Source organism: Belonocnema kinseyi, chromosome 5, assembly GCF_010883055.1.
Source record: "Belonocnema kinseyi isolate 2016_QV_RU_SX_M_011 chromosome 5, B_treatae_v1, whole genome shotgun sequence".
NCBI classification, from domain to species: Eukaryota; Metazoa; Arthropoda; class Insecta; order Hymenoptera; family Cynipidae; genus Belonocnema; species Belonocnema kinseyi.
Window position 1 is genome coordinate 58,637,267 of NC_046661.1, and position 18,233 is coordinate 58,655,499.

General features: G+C 35.7%; 1 protein-coding gene across 1 annotated transcript in view; it reads left to right on the top strand.

Annotated features, from left to right (window-relative positions):
- LOC117172422 (cleavage and polyadenylation specificity factor subunit CG7185-like) overlaps window positions 1–18,233 on the top strand; it is an 81,559-nt gene that overhangs the window by 36,593 nt on the left and 26,733 nt on the right. Inside the window, exons 5-6 of the mRNA XM_033360342.1 lie at window positions 11,168–11,470; window positions 13,074–13,197. Of these exons, the coding sequence (XP_033216233.1) occupies window positions 11,168–11,470; window positions 13,074–13,197 (427 nt within the window). The remainder of the gene's footprint in view (window positions 1–11,167; window positions 11,471–13,073; window positions 13,198–18,233) is intronic.

The window sequence follows — 18,233 nt, forward strand, 5'->3', positions numbered from 1 at the left end:
ACCAAGGGTTTCTGCTGACTATGGTTACGAAAATAAGTAGGCAGTCTCGGACAATTACCCAGGCGTGGTCCCGAAGAAATTAACCCCTAAGCGGAGGTGTGAAAACCGTGCCGAAAGCTGAATAGCACCTGGATGAGGTATCTAGAACGGTGACTCTGGGATACCGGGCGACCTCTCAGAATACGCAGCCTTATCCTTGCATGTGGAGCTCTACAAGGATGGACGAACCCCTTTCCCTAGCTTCTCGTGGGAACAACTATGGCAACATCAAACATACTTGTGGTAAGTGCGGTTCAAAACAACAGAACGCGCAGGGCTCCTGACAATGGGTCGGCCAACAACGCCGACCACTTTAGAGCTGGAGGAGCTAATGAAGATGGATTCAATGCGATGGATCGGCGGAATCTCGGGACCTTTAGGTGGACGGAGCGACTGAATCACGACTTGCACCGGAGCTATCCTACTTTTCGCATCAACGTCTGCGAAACCATGCCGAACTACTCCAAAAAAGGGGCTATGTAAGCGGAACGCCTACTCTACCACAGGTAGAACAAGCCGGCAACAGAGAAAGAGAGGCGACAATAAGACGAACTGCGGGCAGGCATCCAATAGATGAAGGGCGATGCTTTACGTCCCGGAGAAACATCAACACCAAGGTTTCTCTCAAGCCTAAAGATCTGGCTGAAATGGATGACGAGCTTTGTGGACATTTTTCCGGAGAATCTGACCTCTGAGCTATCAATTATTGTGTGTATAATGCAGCGAGAGCTTTAGCCGATGCAAACCGTAAAACAAAACCAACGGTTGATCATAAGACGAAAAGACGAATTCATCGACTTGCCATAAAGATAGGCTGGGCAAGACAGTACGCGTCCCGCATTCAGTGTGTGATTGACTACATCACATCTGGTAGGAATTTTACCGCCAAGGTTCGAAAGTTCGCGTGCGAACTTCGGACCCGTTATCACACACTTAACAAGTCAAAGCTGCTGACCATAAGGCAGCATACTGTTGAGAGAATACGGATACTATCTGACGCTAAGAGAAATCTAGAGTGGAGGGAGAGGTGGGTCAGAGAAAATCAACAGTTTCTCTCTGACCCATCTCGACTCTTCCAAGACCCTCCAGTTACTGTCGAACACCCGCCCAAACCAGAGGAGGTCGAAGTATTTTGGAGAGATGTCTAAGAAGTGCAGCATATACTGGACGAAGACTCAGAAAATATTAATAGCTTCAAGAAGTTATGTGTTGCCCTCATAACACCTGATAAAGAATGCCCACCCATCACTACCGAGGATGTGAAAAAAGTATTAAGAGGGATGAAGAACTATTCCGCACCGGGACAGAGTGTATCAAAACCTTCTGGTGGAAGAAGTTTTCTTCAACCCATCAGCATTTGGCCCGTATTTTCACCTCATATTTGAAGTCGCAAGAGCCGATTCCGGAGTGGTTGGTGGAAGGGCGCACAATACTCCTGCCGAAATTAGGCAACTTAGCTGACCCGAAGAATTACAGGTCAATCACTTGTCTGAACACACTGTACAAAATATTCACAGCTATCCTAAATGATAGGATTGTTCGGGCAATTGAACCTGTGAGGCAAGAAATGTATGAACAACGAGGCTCAAAGAATGGCGTAGCGGGACGTCGGGAGAACCTGCTCATCGATATGTGTGGGTCCGCAAAGATTCAACACTTTACCAGGCATGACCTACCGATGGCCTGGATTGATAACCGGAAAGCTTTCAATTTGACCTCCCATAGACTTCTCATCTGTCTTTTGGAAAGCTTAAAGGTTCATCCGCAAATCGTTAGTTGCATAGAGAGATTGATGCCACTTTGGAAAACCAGATTTACTATCTCATCTGGAAACAATCGTGTGACAACTAACAAGGTCACTCATGTATTTTATATGGACGATCTGATCTATGCTAAAAAGAAAGAGCAACTACATCTAGCTTTATGGATTGTCGGACGATATACTAAGGAAATTGGAATGGAATTTGGGTTAGGAAAATTCTCCAAGGTTTATTTGAAGCGAGAAAAACTTAATGGCATCCCTGAAGATCCTGAGCTCATCGATAGAAGCGCTATACGACACTTTTGTGCTGGAGAGACTAATGCATACCTTGGCGTGCCACAGAGCCGCATTCAGGATGTGACATCTATAAAGGATACTCTCCGAAGCAGATACAAACGTCTCATCCGGCAGATTTGGTCTTCCGAACTGTCGGTGAGGAACAAAGTATCTGCAACGAACATGCTTGCGGTCCCGGTAGTACTCTATTCATTTGGAGTGGTTCCATGGAGGAAGAACGAAATCAGATCCTAAATCTTTAAATTCCTTTGATATCGGAGTATTAGGGGTCAGCAAAATGCATCAAATCTTATCTATTTCGAGTACTCACTCTTAAAGCCCGGATTAAGAAAGCACAAGAGAAAAACTTTCGCGAACAGCTCTTCGATAAGAGGTGCACGGTATCTTCCACAGAAATGTGGAGGATCAGTCAATGTCGTGTGAGCTAACTTTTGCTTCCCTTAAATCACCCGAATTTAAGTCTGGTACGGAGGGTTTCATTTTGGCATGTCGAGGCGGTGTCATTTCCACCTTAACATACCGTCGCCACATTTTGAGCCAAGACATTCTCGATGATAGCTGCAGGGCGTGCCATGTACACCCCGAGCATTTAGCTTACATACTATCTAGTCGTCCAACTCATGCGGGAACGACCTACATCGAAAGGCACAATGTGACACTAAGAGTGCTTTATTACCATCTCTGTCACACTTACGGCATTCACCTTAATATCGCTCCTCTAAATGCTCCTAGGGAAATTGAGTCAATTGTCGAGAATGGGAAGTGCCGCATATACTGGAACTTTATATTCTCGACAATTGTTTCTGTTGCTCACTCGAGGCCTGACATGGTTCTTCTTGACTTCGAGAAGCGAACCATGTTCGTTATCGAATTTTCGGCACCATCTGACAAAAAAATCATAGCCAAGGAGAATAAAAAGAAAGAGAGGCATAAAGACCTCAAAAGGGAGTTGCAACGATTGTACCCGGAATATTCTGTTAAACTAATCGTCCTGACCATCGGCGCTCTTAGAGATGCCAAGCTTCCACTGGTTAATAGCCTTGAAAAGCATCCCTGCGTGTCAACAATATGCTAAAACACTTGCGGGAAAAATGGAGAAGGCGGTAGTCCTTGGGTCGCTTGGTGTTCTTAGAGTGCACGACATTTTTTCCGGATCGTCGTATCGATTCCGTTACAGGCTGTAACCACCCATCTCACAGTCGTGAGGCGTCGTTGTGGCTGAGATTTTACCGCCATTCCGCTGGGAGCCGTTGTAATTTTCCAGATTAGCACCTGCTCCCGGCGAAATCCTGCGGTTGTCCTTATGACAAATTTTTAAATATATATACCAAAAGACGCATCAATTGGACAAGAAGATTGGATGCGAAAGACAGAATGCGTCCCGTATTCAGTGTGTGATTGACTACATGACATCTGGTAAATCACTCACGGAAACGGTTCGCAGTTTCCCTTAAGAACTGAGGATCTTCAATCACACATTGAACGAGTCAAAGCTGCTGGCATCAAGCAGACAAAATATGGGTGTTATCTGACGCAAAGAGGAGAATACAGAAGAGAGAAACATGGATCTGGGAGAATCAGAAAATTTTCGATGACCCATCGCGACTCTCAGCGATCAGCCTGTTTCTGTCAAAACTCCATTCAAGCTCAACCGGGTAGAGACTTCGTCGAGAAGTATATAAGATCGCGAAAACACTGGAGTTAAAAAAAGATACTGACATTATTATGCGTTTCAAAGAGTTATGCGGCCTCATAAGGAATGAGGAGAAATGTCCATCAATCACTGCCGAAGAGGTGAAAAAAGCACTTAAGGGTACGAAGAACTTTTCCGCTGCAGGACCAGATGGTATCAAGAACTTCTAGTGGAAGAAATTTACTTCCACATATCAACATCTGGACCTTTGCATATCCCAAAACAACGTGGCGCTTATATCTAAAAACTAAATTATTGTATTTTAAAAAAACCTCTTTAGGAAAAAAGTACTTTTTATACACTAATGCACAACTAACTAGTAAATTGTTCAGTCTCCAGAATTGTGGATTATTGATTGACTTCGTTTGGGCATGCTTTCAGCACAGTCACCTGATACAAATCTAATCGAGAATGTTAATAATTTTATGAAGAGGAATTTTGAGGGAAAACGTGCATTCACTGTCAAATAGTTATCACGACGTCTTCGAGAAATCTGGCGATAATTTTCTTCAATATTTGCAGAAAGATTGGTTGAAAGCATGCCCAAACGATGACAAACAATAATCGATAATACTGGAGATAGGACAATTTACTAGTTAGTCGTGCATTAATATATAAAAAGTACTTTTTCTCAATAGATTTTATTTTTAATTATAATAGATAAAATTACAGAAATAAGCGCCACGTTCTTGTGAGACAAACTGTACTATCTCGTCTGAAAATTATTGTGTGATTACGACAACGTCACCTTTCAGATTGGCGCCTTTCAGGACGAAACCATGAGCCCTCTGCTTTTTTGCATCACACTTCTTCCTCTATCTCTCGCACTACGAAATTTTGTCTGGATATCTCTTGAAAAAGCAAACTTCAGAGTGCTTTAAATATCGTCAAGAAGGACACAGGAGAGATTGGTATGGACTTTGGATTGGACAAGTGTGTCAAAATTTATTTGAACAAAGGAAAGATTATTGGCGTTCCCAAGGACCATGAGCTTGTAGATATTAGTTTTATTAAACATTTTGACCCTCGAGAGACCTATACATACCTAGGCGTGCCTCAAAGCCGCATTAAGGACGTAAATTCGTCTTTAAATCTATCTACTAACATGCTTGTCGTCCCGGTTCTACTCTATTCGTTAGGCGTGGTTCAATTGACGAAGAACAAGTTTACGGTCCTTGATATCGCCCTTGATCCGAGAATCTAAATCTTAGGCTGTCAAGGTGAACGCGGACTTCTGAATCTTCAGTGTACATAACCGAATTGTTTTGAGTACAGCTTGCATCTTTGCAAATGGCAGAGATCCTCTCTTTAAAATGGTCAGGAGCCACGGGATGAATGGCAAAGGCAATGGCAAAGCCGCGGAGCAGGTGGCCGAGGCCCTTGGTCTCAATTTGTAACATCAGAAGTGAGGACAATCTAAAAGCCGTGGTAAAGAAAGCAGAGGTTGAACAATTCCGCCAGTAGCTACTAGACAAGGAAATGCACAGAAACTTTAACAGAAATGAAAAAAAAAACAGTTCTTAGCGAAGGAGCGAACTTTGATTTTCTCAGATCATCAGGGCTTAATTCGGATACAGAGGATTTCATTTTTGCCTACAAGAACGGTGTCATTTCCACCTTAGTATACCGTGACCACATTTTATGTCAAGAAGTTCCCAACGAGCATGCACTCGCTGAGTACCTAGAACACATACTATCTGGGCGTCCCGCCCACGTGGGAACGGCGTATCTGTATAGACATAATGCGACCCTGAGAGTACTTTATTAGCATCTTTGTCACTCTTACGATGTTGACCGATGTTGACGCTCCGAGGAAGATAGAGTCAATTGAACTGCTGGATCGAATAAGGGCACATAAACTTATTTCGCCGGAAGTGGGAAGACCCCTGGAAGCTTTCAAAAATATTTTCGAATTTTAATTTATAAAGACTATATGTATATGTAGAGTTTCGTTGTGCATCTTTTTTCACAGGCAAAAATTGTACCTTTTTTTTTCTAATCAAAGCCAAAGAACTGGCTTTTTGGGGAAAAATCCATTTTAATTCGTTTTTCACTTCAACTCGTGCTCAGCCAGTTTGTAATATTTTTCAATGCTATGTTTAGGAAATGTAGCTCGAAATGTCCTTCGATTGATAGGTCAAAAGGAATTCGAAAATTTATTTTAAAAATTTGTTGTTAATTTTTTTCTAATTCGTGGCGCACGTTGGACTTCTTTAACTTCCATCGTTTCGTTTATTGAGAGAATATTAAGCAACACAAAAATTCCAGTGAGAAAGTTGTTACACCAGTACAAATAAGTTTTATGGAAAATTTAAGCCCAATCGAAATGATATTCAAGAAATTATTAGCGTCTCAAGTCGCTAGCGGCTTATTAATATCAAAGTAATATAAATAAATGAATAATATTGCATAATGCAAATTAATTTATTCATTTGATATTAACCCTAGACGGATCCTATATATTTTTTAGCCCTCACCGGCTCCTGTGGGTGCCAAATGTGTCCCATTTGGATTTCTTCTGCAAAATCTTTTCCTTTCATCGGAATCAGATGTTAATATACACCATTCTCTTCGTTTTTTAATGTTGAAAAGATTGATGTACATAAAATCCCGTTTAAATGAATTTAAAATGTTGAAAAAAAATGATAAAACAAATAAAAATCGCGAAAAATCGTGTTTCTGACATTTTCGGGAAACAATCATGTAATTTCTTTTTTAATTAACTAATTTGGAAATTTCAAACGGCATTTTGAAGGGAACAAATTTCAGTTTAAGGTGGTGTAGGTTATAGTTAGGTTCCTTCCGAAAAGTATATTTATTTGAATATTTGAAGTTGGAAAATTAAAAAAAAAAGAAGAGAAATATCAGAATTGCGGGCAGAATGCTTATTATTATAAATAATTTGAATGTATAATAGGTCAATCTCTTTGTTTTCTGATGAACAATAAGATGGTTTCATTTAACAAATGATAAAAAATTAAGAAAAAGTTTTTAAAAATAAAAAAGCGCTTAGTAAGTTTGAAAGATAGGAAAAATTCATCGGAATTAAAAAAAGAAGCCTTTTCTACATAACTATTTTTATTTTCAAAATAATTCTCAAAATAAAATAAAATTAAAAAACATAAAATTAAACTGAGTATTGTATTAAATAAGTTAAATCTAGTTCGGTGCAAAACTTGCACAAGACCGCCCTATGTTTATCACACACAGGTCGGTTGCAACTTCTCTCTCTTTCCTACGACACTGCAGTCACAGCATCGGCACTTTTTAGTTCATATATTCTCGACATCTTGGATGAGAAAAACAATTATTCAGTCATTATTTATTAGTTGATGTATTATTAGAATTTATGAGCACTGTATGAATTAAATTTAAAAAAAAACAACTTTACATTGATATATATATCACATTTTTAGTAATTTTCACATATAATTTTCACTTAAATTACAGGAAATCAATTCGAAACATTAAAATACCATAATATACTGTAAATCTATGTCAAACGCGTTCATTTACTTAATCGCACTCTAGGCTAGTCGAACTGAATTATGGTTAGGGTCTGCATAGAAAAATCAGAGATATTTGCTCAGGGGAATTAAATAAATTTCGCGTGGGGCACATTTGTCCTCCGCAGGATCCGTGTAGGGTTAATGTGCAATAGAATAGTTCTATTTTTAGGCATATCCTAGAAGCATATAATCTCTGACAATTTGCAGAATTGGAAGTTGGAAAAAATTTATTTGAATTTTTAATCTTTCTATTTTTTAATTTAATAGAATTAGAATGAATCAATTATTTTACATTATTACATTAGGTGATTTGATATCACCTGATTATTTGATTAGTATTAATTTTTGGCGCCGGCGAACTGTAATTATAAATTGGATCTGAGACTCTTGCTACAGCCCGCGCACAAATCGCCTAGCCGCTAGCGACTTGAGACGTTATTAATTTCTTGAATAACAATTGGATTGGGCTAAAATTTTCCACAAAACTGTATTGTACTGTTGTTAACAACTTTCTCGATGGAAGTGTGCTCCACGCATCATAAAAAAAGTTAACAATGACTTTTTGAAAATAAATATTTGGATTCCTTTCGATCTATCAATTAAAGGACATTTCGAACTACATTCCCTAAACATTTTATTGGTAAAAACTGAAAACTGATTGACTGAGCACGAGTGGAAGTGAAAAACGAATTAAAATTCATTTTTATAAAAAAAGTCCCTTTTTTGGCTTTAACTGGAAAACTAAAAAAGCTACAACTTTGTACCTGAACGAAAAAAGTTGCGAAACGAAAATCAACATCTAGATATAGTCTTTACAAATTAAAATTCGAAAATATTTTTGAAAGCCTCCAGGGGTCGGTTTTCCCACTCCCGTCGAAATAAGTTAATGTGTCCTTACTCGATCCGGCAACTCAATTGTCCAAAACGAGAAGTGCCCAAATTTTCTTTAACTGCGATTTTCGAACAGAAGTCTTCGTTTTAAACTCGAGGCCTGACATTGTTATCCAAGATTTCGTAAAAAGAATTCGATATGTTTTTTTAAACTTCAAAATGACACGCAAAATTTTCGAGAAACAAAAAATTATGTTCATAAAAAAAGTAGCTTTTTTCAATTTCTTATACTGCAATATCAAACAAAGATATGAAAACTCATACGGAAGATAAAATGTGGGCCTTTTCCTTAACTTTCGAATAAAGTATACTAAAACCCACTTTAATTATTTATTTAATAATATAAGTCAATTATTTATAAACAGATTTTTTTAATTTGGATTTGTTTTTTTTAATTCCTATTTTATTTTAAAAAGTAGACTAAACGTTTTTCTTGATCTGGTAAAAATTTGGGAGTGGGTAGTCAAATATTTTCGAAGCAATGAATTTTTGAATAGCGGTTCGCGCGTGCGAAGTGTACCGCAGCTATTTTCTGCTCGATATGTGAGAAAGAAATACCAATATCTGCACGCTGTTGTTGGCAGAGGACTGTCACGCGGAGCGCAATATAGGAGATACATATATGTAGCGAACTGAATTGACCAATAGGTTTTAGGGACTACGCATGATGTTAGACGAAATGCCTTTTTATAATAGGAATAGGTTGAAGAGATTTCGAAGACTTCAGAATATTTTGGGGTATTTAACAAGATTTCAAGGCATTTCTAATAGTTTTGAAGCATTTCAAGGGATTTCTGACAAGTTTAATCATTTGAATAAATTTGAAAGAATTTGCATATGATTATGAAGAGTTTCCTAGACTTTTCGGATCATAAGTTTGAAGATATATTCAAAGGTTCCAAGGGATTTTATAAGATTTCCGTGGATGTCAATGATTTTAGCTGATTTTAACAGCACTCAAGGTATTTTAGTGGGGCCCGGTCGTAACTACGCATATCAGATCTACAAAAGGATGAACTCTGCCCATTAACCAGGGGAGTGCACGTAACGAGGGGCACGGAGTTAATCATCTTTCGTGAGCGAAGAGGGTTCTTTGGTACTCCTTCCTTTTTTTAACATCTTATACCATTTATTATATTTTAATTCCTCAATCGTCCCCCATCTTCCTATTAATTATCTTTACCTCTTCCTCTTTCCCGTTAGTACTTAATTTCTCCCCTTGCGCTTCTTCTCCCACCATATATCCTGGCATTCCCGACTCTATCCCTAGTGTCTACCTTATATACCTATTATTGTAAACTTTCAATCTGTTTCGTTTCTTTCCATTCCCATATCTGCTTCATACCCCAATACCGGCCAGACCAGCGTATCAAATAACCACATTCCTCTTCTCCAGTTTTTTTACCTTCTTTTTCCTATTACTCATGTATGTTTCATTACTCCATGCATTCCCCGTCTATTCTTTATTTCTTCTCCCTTCTTTAATAAACCTCATAATTCCTATCTAACTATTTCTCTAATGCTGTAATTAAGCCTGCCATCCCTTCATTTCATCCTCTGCCATCAACATTATATCGTCTGCATATACCAATGCATATATCTTTTCGTTCCCTATCCTAACCTTTCCCCGCCCCTTTCTCTTAATTTCTTCTTCCAAGTCTCTTTTTCCCTTGTAATCCTCTTATTTACTAGATAGTTCAGAATATAGATTAATAATAAAAAGGAGGTGTTTTTGGTTTCAATTGTGTGCAAAACTGCGAATCTTTGCCGCAATTTCGTGAACGTTGCAGTTCACTTCTTCAGGACGAACGTGATACTGAGAGTTCAGGTTATTTTGTTTTTTTATATACTCTCTACGATGCGTGTGATTGGCCGGAGCGCCCCACTGTGGAGTCTTGTCGCACCTGATTGGACAATCAAATCTTTTTTTTTTAACTTGGGAGGACGGAAAGTCAAATTGGATTGTTATTATATTCATTATCTCTATTGATGTTATTAAGGTATTTTAAGATTTCGATTGCTTCTCTATGTTTTCTTAGAAAAGTATTGTTTGTTTTTGCGATGATGGTTGTTTTTTCAAATAAACTGTTATATCCTGTTTCGATATTATGCTCAGCTAATACTGATGGCCTGACATTTTTTAACCAAACTTTACCCTCATGTTCCTTAAAAGCTACGCTCACCTCTCTCCCGGTTTCTTCAATATAGACTTTGCCAGCAGAGCAAGGGATTTTATATACTCTTGGATCACTGATAAGTTCCTTTCTGCCTTAAATGTTATTTAGAAGTTATTCTATTTTCGCGGGTGGTATAAATATGGTGTGGATGTTGTGTTAGTTGAGAATTCTTCTTACTTGTTCTGTGACACCTTGGATTCAGAGTAGGATGGTGGTCTTTTTTCTCTCTTTCTTTCGTAGGTAGTGTTGATTATTTTTTTGAGTGTATTTTCTTATTACTTTATCAATTTGTTTGTATAATCGTTCTTTATTAGTATTTCTTTAACGTTCTGTAAAACCTTTTTTAAGATACCTCTATCTGTTATGGAGAGAGCTCTGTACACAAGGGAGTGAGTATAACAGTGTAGGATAACTGAATGCGCTATAACATGAATAATTACTTGTACCATTAACACCTTGCTCAAAATTAGCTTTATTTTCTTGAATTAAGATTCTTATTCTGATTTCTCTCATAGCTTAATGAAAAAAGGCCTGACCGGAAATTAGAAGTTCTGTGGTTCGATTCCCAGTGGAGTGAAAGAGAAAAATCTTTTTCCAAGAAAATCTTTTAATTTTAAATTAGAATTTTTTTAAATTGTATATTAATATTACTGAGATTTTATTTATAATTCATTTATTGTCATTGAAAAGCCCTTTATATTACCTGGTGGATATTATTTATATGAATAATGAATAAATTAAATAATAGTACAATAAAAAATCTTCTTATTTGTACTAATCTGAATTAAAACCAAAACAGGGACCGAGACAAGGACAGAGAATGCCACCACCCGGAATGGGACCGCAAGGACCTGGGGCACCGCAACAAGGACCGCCCCGAATGCACGGACCACCAATGGGCCCAGGCCCCGGTGGTCATCATCAACTTCAGGGCCATCCTAATCAGGGTCCCCCACCTCCAGGGTATCAACAAGGACCCTGGAATGGACCCCGACCAAATGGACCTCCGAGAGGGCCGAATGGACCTAGTGGACCTCCTCAGCAAGGGATGCAAGGCCAAGGACCTGGGCAACGACCCCCTCCCGGCATGGTTAACGATTTCGTAAGTTGGATTAATACAATTTCATGTATGAAAAACATTTTTTTTAATTGCTCTTGATTTGAAGGCATGTTGAGGATACTTTCCTCTTAATAGCATAATGACTCAATAGGGTGGCCCTTATTTTTTACTTCTTGAATTTCTTTGCTCTCAGCTACCAGTTTTGTTCGAATGTCAAAAAAAAAAAAAAAAAAATCAAGCGAAATCGGTTAATATTGAGGGGTTAGCAAAAACCATGAAGTTTCCCATTAATGTAAATGGAAAAAATCAGCTTTTTTTAAATCTAATATTTAATCCCGATAATATGTTACAAATAATTTTGTATTTCACTGTATTGTCCAGAATTCGTCTGGGAATAAGAATCAATCATCAATTTTGAGGGTGAATAACTTTAAGCTACTCGTAGGGGTCACCCAAAAAACCCATGAGTCACAAATTTGAATGTTTACATTCTCATCAGAGAAGGTATTAGATCGGTGTAAAATTTGACCCCCTCCCCACCAGTTTTTGTCAAATATCCACGTTTTGAGACCCCCTAAATCCGAAAAACTGATTTTTGTGAGTGAGTCTGTTCGTGGATGCTTTTTTTTTTGTTTTGTTTTTTAGCACGATAACTTTCAAAAGAATGGACAGATTGGATTGTCCTTTGGGACACTCTATTAGTATCTTGAAATGAAGGTCAAGTTTGTTAGCCAGCCATTTTGGATAAAAATTCCAAAAGTGAGCACATTTTGAATATTTTTGAGATCACTTTTTTCGAGACTCAAACATTTTCTGTATGGATATTCATAGTATTCAAAAATACGAACAATTTATCCTAATGACTTTTTTTGATAAAACCAAAATTTACCAGAGTTATAGCATTTACAAGATTCCAAAAAACACGAAAATGAACATTTTAAGCCAAATAACGCACCATATGAAAAAAAGTCAAGAGAAGAAAAATGTTGTTTTTTTGAATGCCCTACAGGGTTATCATAACAACCTTTGAATTTTCTTGTAATTACCAAAAATATGCCGAAGAGAGAAACACAAGCGAAATTCAAATATTGTATTCTGACCCTACAGTTTTTTGTTTTTACTTTTCTTTAATGAACGAGTTAAATAGCATTAGTCATTAATTTCTTATTTTAATAAAATACAATAGTACACATAATTATTTATGGTTACTTTTAAATTCACTTTACATACTGTGCTCGGTATAATATCATTCAAATTTTTAACCTTTTTTCTCAGCTTGATAGTCAGTCACTCGACGATTTATGTTTCTAAAAAATTAAGAATTTGTTCATTTATGGTTCTGCTTTCATACAAAATTGTTGGCCAATAAAAAACATGCAATAGCTCTTTTTGAATTTCATTCCTGAGTCGTTAAACACCAGGATAATAATTTAGCCTGCAATTTAGTTGACATTAGAGAACAACAATTTCCAGTTATTTTTAATTGTGATTACTCACAGGTAGACCCTTTTTGCACATTTCCATGCGCTCTTATGTGCTCAAATATGCTTAATGTCCGTGACTTGTCCTAGTCGAGATTTTCCGTACGGCTACGGTTAAATTCTATTTATTAAAAACATAATTTTAATTTTGTTATTTCTATCAGTACCATGGTGGACCACCTGGACCACCGAATCAAGGACCACCCCGAGGCCCACCAGGGCACCCTGGCCCTCCACCTGGGGAACTCCGAGGAGCTCCTCGAGGTCCCGAGTGGAATCGACCACCAGGTTAGTATAATTATACCTATAATTCTATAATGATTCAATTATGCTATTTATTTCCATTTACTTCTTCGGATTTCGTTTTAAATCTGGTTTCCATCATGCATTCATCTTTATCTATTTATTTTGTTTAAATTTGATGGCTCAATAGGGTTGGCGGTTGTATTATATCTTTAGTATTTCGGTTCAAGATTTATTTTTTGCTAATGATAAAATTAGTACAAAGTAGTAAGGTGCTATTTATTTCCATTTACTTCTTCGGAATTCGTTTTAAATCTGGTTTCCATCCTGCATTCATCTTCATCCATTTATTTTGTTTAAATTTGATAGCTCAATAGGGCTGGCGGTTGTATTATATCTTTAGTATTTCGTTTAAAAATTTATGTTCTGCTAATGATAAAATTAGTACAAAGTAGTAAGGTGCTATTTATTTCCATTTACTTCTTCGGAATTCGTTTTACATCTGGTTTCCATCCTGCATTCATCTTCATCCATTTATTTTGTTTAAATTTGATAGCTCAATGGGGCTGGCGGTTGTATTATATCTTGAGTATTTCGTTTCAAAATTTATGTTCTGCTAATGATAAAATTAGTACAAAGTAGTAAGGTGCTATTTATTTCCATTTACTTCTTCGGAATTCGTTTTAAATCTAGTTTCCATCCTGCATTCATCTTCATCCATTTATTTTGTTTAAATTTGATAGCTCAATAGGGTTGGCGGTTGTATTATATCTTTAGTATTTCGTTTTGAGATTTATTTTCTGCTAATGATAAGATTAGTACAAAGTAGTAAGGTACTGTGAAGGTGCAATTGAAATCAGAAATGTATCACGGGCCTCAGGGACCATCTGGGTTCCCTCTGTATACACACATGCAAGGCCCTCTGCAGAGAGAACCTCCGTCGAGTCTTATGGGGGGGTGAGCGTCTTCTCTGATAATCACTTAAGATCCCCGAAATGTATTTACATACTGTCAACGATACAGTATGCATGCTATAAAAACTTACAGGTTAAAGCTTTGCTTATGTGGTAATTTTAGGTAAATAAATAAAAAATGTACTACACGCTTTCTTGGTGAAAACATATTTTTTTTCATTTTTAACGATTAAAAATCTCATTTTTCTCGAATACGATGCAAAATATTGAATAGTATCTAATAGTTCAAAATTGTTTCCCTTTCTGAAATTTATAGATTCTTACTAGATTTTTATTTTGTGTTTGAGCTAATTTCCCAAACAATAGAAAAAATTGATAAAAATCAACTAAAATAGCCTTTAGTTTAACGGACTTAAATATTTTTCTTTTTCCAAACGATTGTCTTCAGTTCAATAACAATGTGAAGAACATGTTACATACATGAGATTATTATGTTTTCTGACTTTCAGAGTAAATAAAAATTGGTTTTATCGCTAAGATTAAAGAACGTAATTTTTAATGATTAAAAGCCTCATTTTTCTCAAAAAAGATTCAAAATATGAATAGCATTTCATAGTTCAAAATTGTTTCCCTTTCTGAAATCTATAAAAATATACTCTTAGTAGATTTTTATTTTGCGTGTCTTAACTGATTTTTCCAAATAATAGATAAAGTGAATAAAAATGGAATAAAATGGTATTTACATTAACTAACTTCAAAATTTTATTTCTAAAAACGTTTATTTCTAGTTCGGTAACAATGTAGAACAATTTTGAATTATGAACTAATATTCATATTTTGGATCGCTTTCGAGGAAAATGAGATTTTCAATCGTTGAAAATGATGTTTCTTCCATTTTAGAAATAAAAACTAGTTTTTCTTTATACTTTGAACTTCAGGAACTTTAATATTCTCATAGAACATACTCTTTAAATTGTTAGTGAACTAAAAAAAGAAGTTTAAAAAAGTAAAATGTTGAATTATGTTAAGATAAATGCTATTGTAGTCTATTTTTATTGATTTAATTATTATTTTTTTATCGTTGAAAAATTCATTAACATATTTTATAGATTTTAGGAAGGGGAACAATTTTTAACCACAAACTCCTATTCGTAACTTGTGCATTGTGCAAGCAGTTTTGGATTTAACTTAATCAAGGTTAGACATGCGATCACATTTCGAGATTCCGGTCCTTTTTTTAAATCTCAAATCTTTCTGGTGTCGGTTTTGTCAAAACTTTACAGCAGGCCTCGGACTCACGACCCTATGGGAACGAAGATTTGTCAGGCTCAATTTAGAAGGCAGCACTGTGAGTTCAGTGTTGTATCTTGTACGCAGACACAAGGCATTATATACAGTTTCCTTACATTCCTGTTATTTTAAACGCGATTTGATTCTTTATTTTCACACCTAAATGCCACATGCCGTAAGTGTTAGTTTGCACATTTTTTTAACGAAGAAATTATTTAACCACTATTTTTTAAAAAGGGCAATAACATAACTATTTTTTCACTTTGCCTTTAAGGGCATGTGATAAGTCAGCGTGTGGTCAATCGTGTACAGTTCCCCGGCTTTTTTCCCACAAAAATGAAAATTTTTAAAAACTGAATTCGGAGATGCTATAAAATATCATAACGGACGTTCCTGGACTCTTTTTTGAGAGATAATAACAAAAAAGTTTCATTGTGCTAAATACAAATGTTAGGAATGTGCATTATTTTGAGGTTAGAGTCGTTTTCAGCTCTGTCATTCTGATAATTTGGAAATTATTTATTAAATCAACTTTTTTTATTGCCAACGAACAAGGTTAGTTCCAGGACTTTATTTACTACGTTTGTTTGTAAGTCCAAAGTTTTTGGCCAAAAGGATTCTGTAGTTTGGACGTAACTCTCGGAGAATTGTAACATACATAAACTCGAAATATACACAGACGTTTTTAGCAAAATCACATTTTTTTGGAATTAACCCACAAAAAAAGTGCGCAGCGACGCCCGTTAGCGTGTTCGCTATCATTTCCCGAATTTTTTAGACAAAATATTTATTATTCTAGAAAAAAGCCGGGGGAACCTAAAACTGGTAAAATCTCAGTATCACATGCCCTTAAGAGTATATTTGGAAACTTCTTTACTAGGTCGGCTAAAATAACAGGGTGTTTAGCCATCCAGGAGAAACTAGTATCAGGAGATCATATCATTTTTAAAGTGTTTAAAATAATTAAACTTTAAAGGTTCTCAATATTTCTTGCAATATTTAATTAACGCCCTGAGCGTGTAAAATGTCAGTTTGCTGAGAACCTTACACTTGGATGTATATTTTATTTTTAATTGTAAAAAGTAACATTGAAAATAAAACAATTAAATTCATGGAAAAACGACACAAGTTTCAATAAAATGTTTTAACTTAAACTTTTTTTTAATAGGATGCCTACTTTTTTAATTACAAAAATAAGACAATTAAAATACTTTTGTGTCAGTACCAATGCATAATATGAATTTTAATAATATATTGAAGTGATATACATTTTTCAGGGTAGCTAAGAATAAAATTAAATGCAAAATAAGAAACAAATATTAAAAAGTAATTATGTAAACTAAAATTTTTACACTATCTTGCAATATCTGAAGAACCACTACCAAACCGAGATACGTAAATAAATGTAATAAACATTTGATATAATAGAGTTAAAGATAATGTGGAAAATTGTACATTTTTGACAAGGTCGATTGCGTAGCGCGAGATACATGATGAGCATGTGATCGCTAAATTTGAAGGAGCTTTAACAAAAGAGAATTCACAATAATTAAATTACTGTTCTCGATGTTTTGACGGCCTAAGACGATCTCAAGTTACCGCGGCCTGTCTGCTCCCTCGGTGATCTTTTTCTATTGTTCAGCGCTGGACTCGGTCTCGAAGCTGGACGGATCTCAACCGGCGGCTTCTGCTACAAACTATCAAAAAATATGCAAATGGTTGAAAACTTCTGTAAATCATAAAAAATGAAGCCCGCATGTTTCGTTGATAATTAGACACCATACATATTTAATTTGGTATAAATTTATTTATTATAAATAGTATAAAAATTTCTCATGGTAGAGCGCAACAGAATTCATACAATACGTTTCCCATTTAAATGAACTCTTTTAATATAATACAAAAGGCGCCGGTTGAGAGCCACAGCGCTTCGAGATCCAGGCCAACGCTGAACAACAGAAAAAGGTCGCCGAGGGAACAGACAGGCCGCGGTACCTTGAGATCCTCTTAAGCCAAATACATTATCGAGCGCAAAGTGTGACATAAATATATTATCGAGAGCGAATCGCGAGAACCGCGCTCAAACTTGCGAGCGAAACGAGCTGCGCGAGATGAAAATGTGCCTGCGCAGCGGGAACGTTTTTATTGATATATTTATCGTCTTTAAAATGTCTATAATTTTAACTTTAAATTATAACTTTGAAGGCACAATTTTAAAACAGTTGATTCTTTCAGGCCTTGAAAATAAAGTTTTTTCTTCAATTAATTTTTAGATATATTTTTGGAGGTTTCGAATTTTAAATTTCACAATGTTGTAGTTTGAAATTGAAATATTAAAAATGCCAGGACAATCCCGCTATTAAATATTTCCAAATATTCATGTTAAAATCGATGACAGTCATTTTTGAATTTAATAATTTTAGATGTAAATGTATGTACGTAAATTTTGTAGTTGAAGATTTAAACAAATGAATCATTTCAAATTGAAAAATATTTGCTTGGTTTTAATTCTGAAGTTAAAATGTAATAGGTTGAATTTGGAAAGTATAATTGGCAATTTAACAATTATTAATTTTTAAGTAATTTAAATTTGTAATGTTTTAAGTATACGCAATTTTAATATCACAATTTTGGGTGATTATTATTATTTTTTAAAATGAAGTTCGCATTTGTTTAAGCTTCAACATTCGTGCATAAACACTTTTTCTTTCCCATTTAAAATTACTATTATGTATTTAAATAATCCAATTTCCAAAATTCGAATCTTAAAGTATTCAATTTTTAACGTTTTGAAATTGTCCTATTTTATTTTTTTAGAGCTCCGAATTAGAAATTATACAAATCAACTACTTTTTCTAATTGAATTATCTAATTATT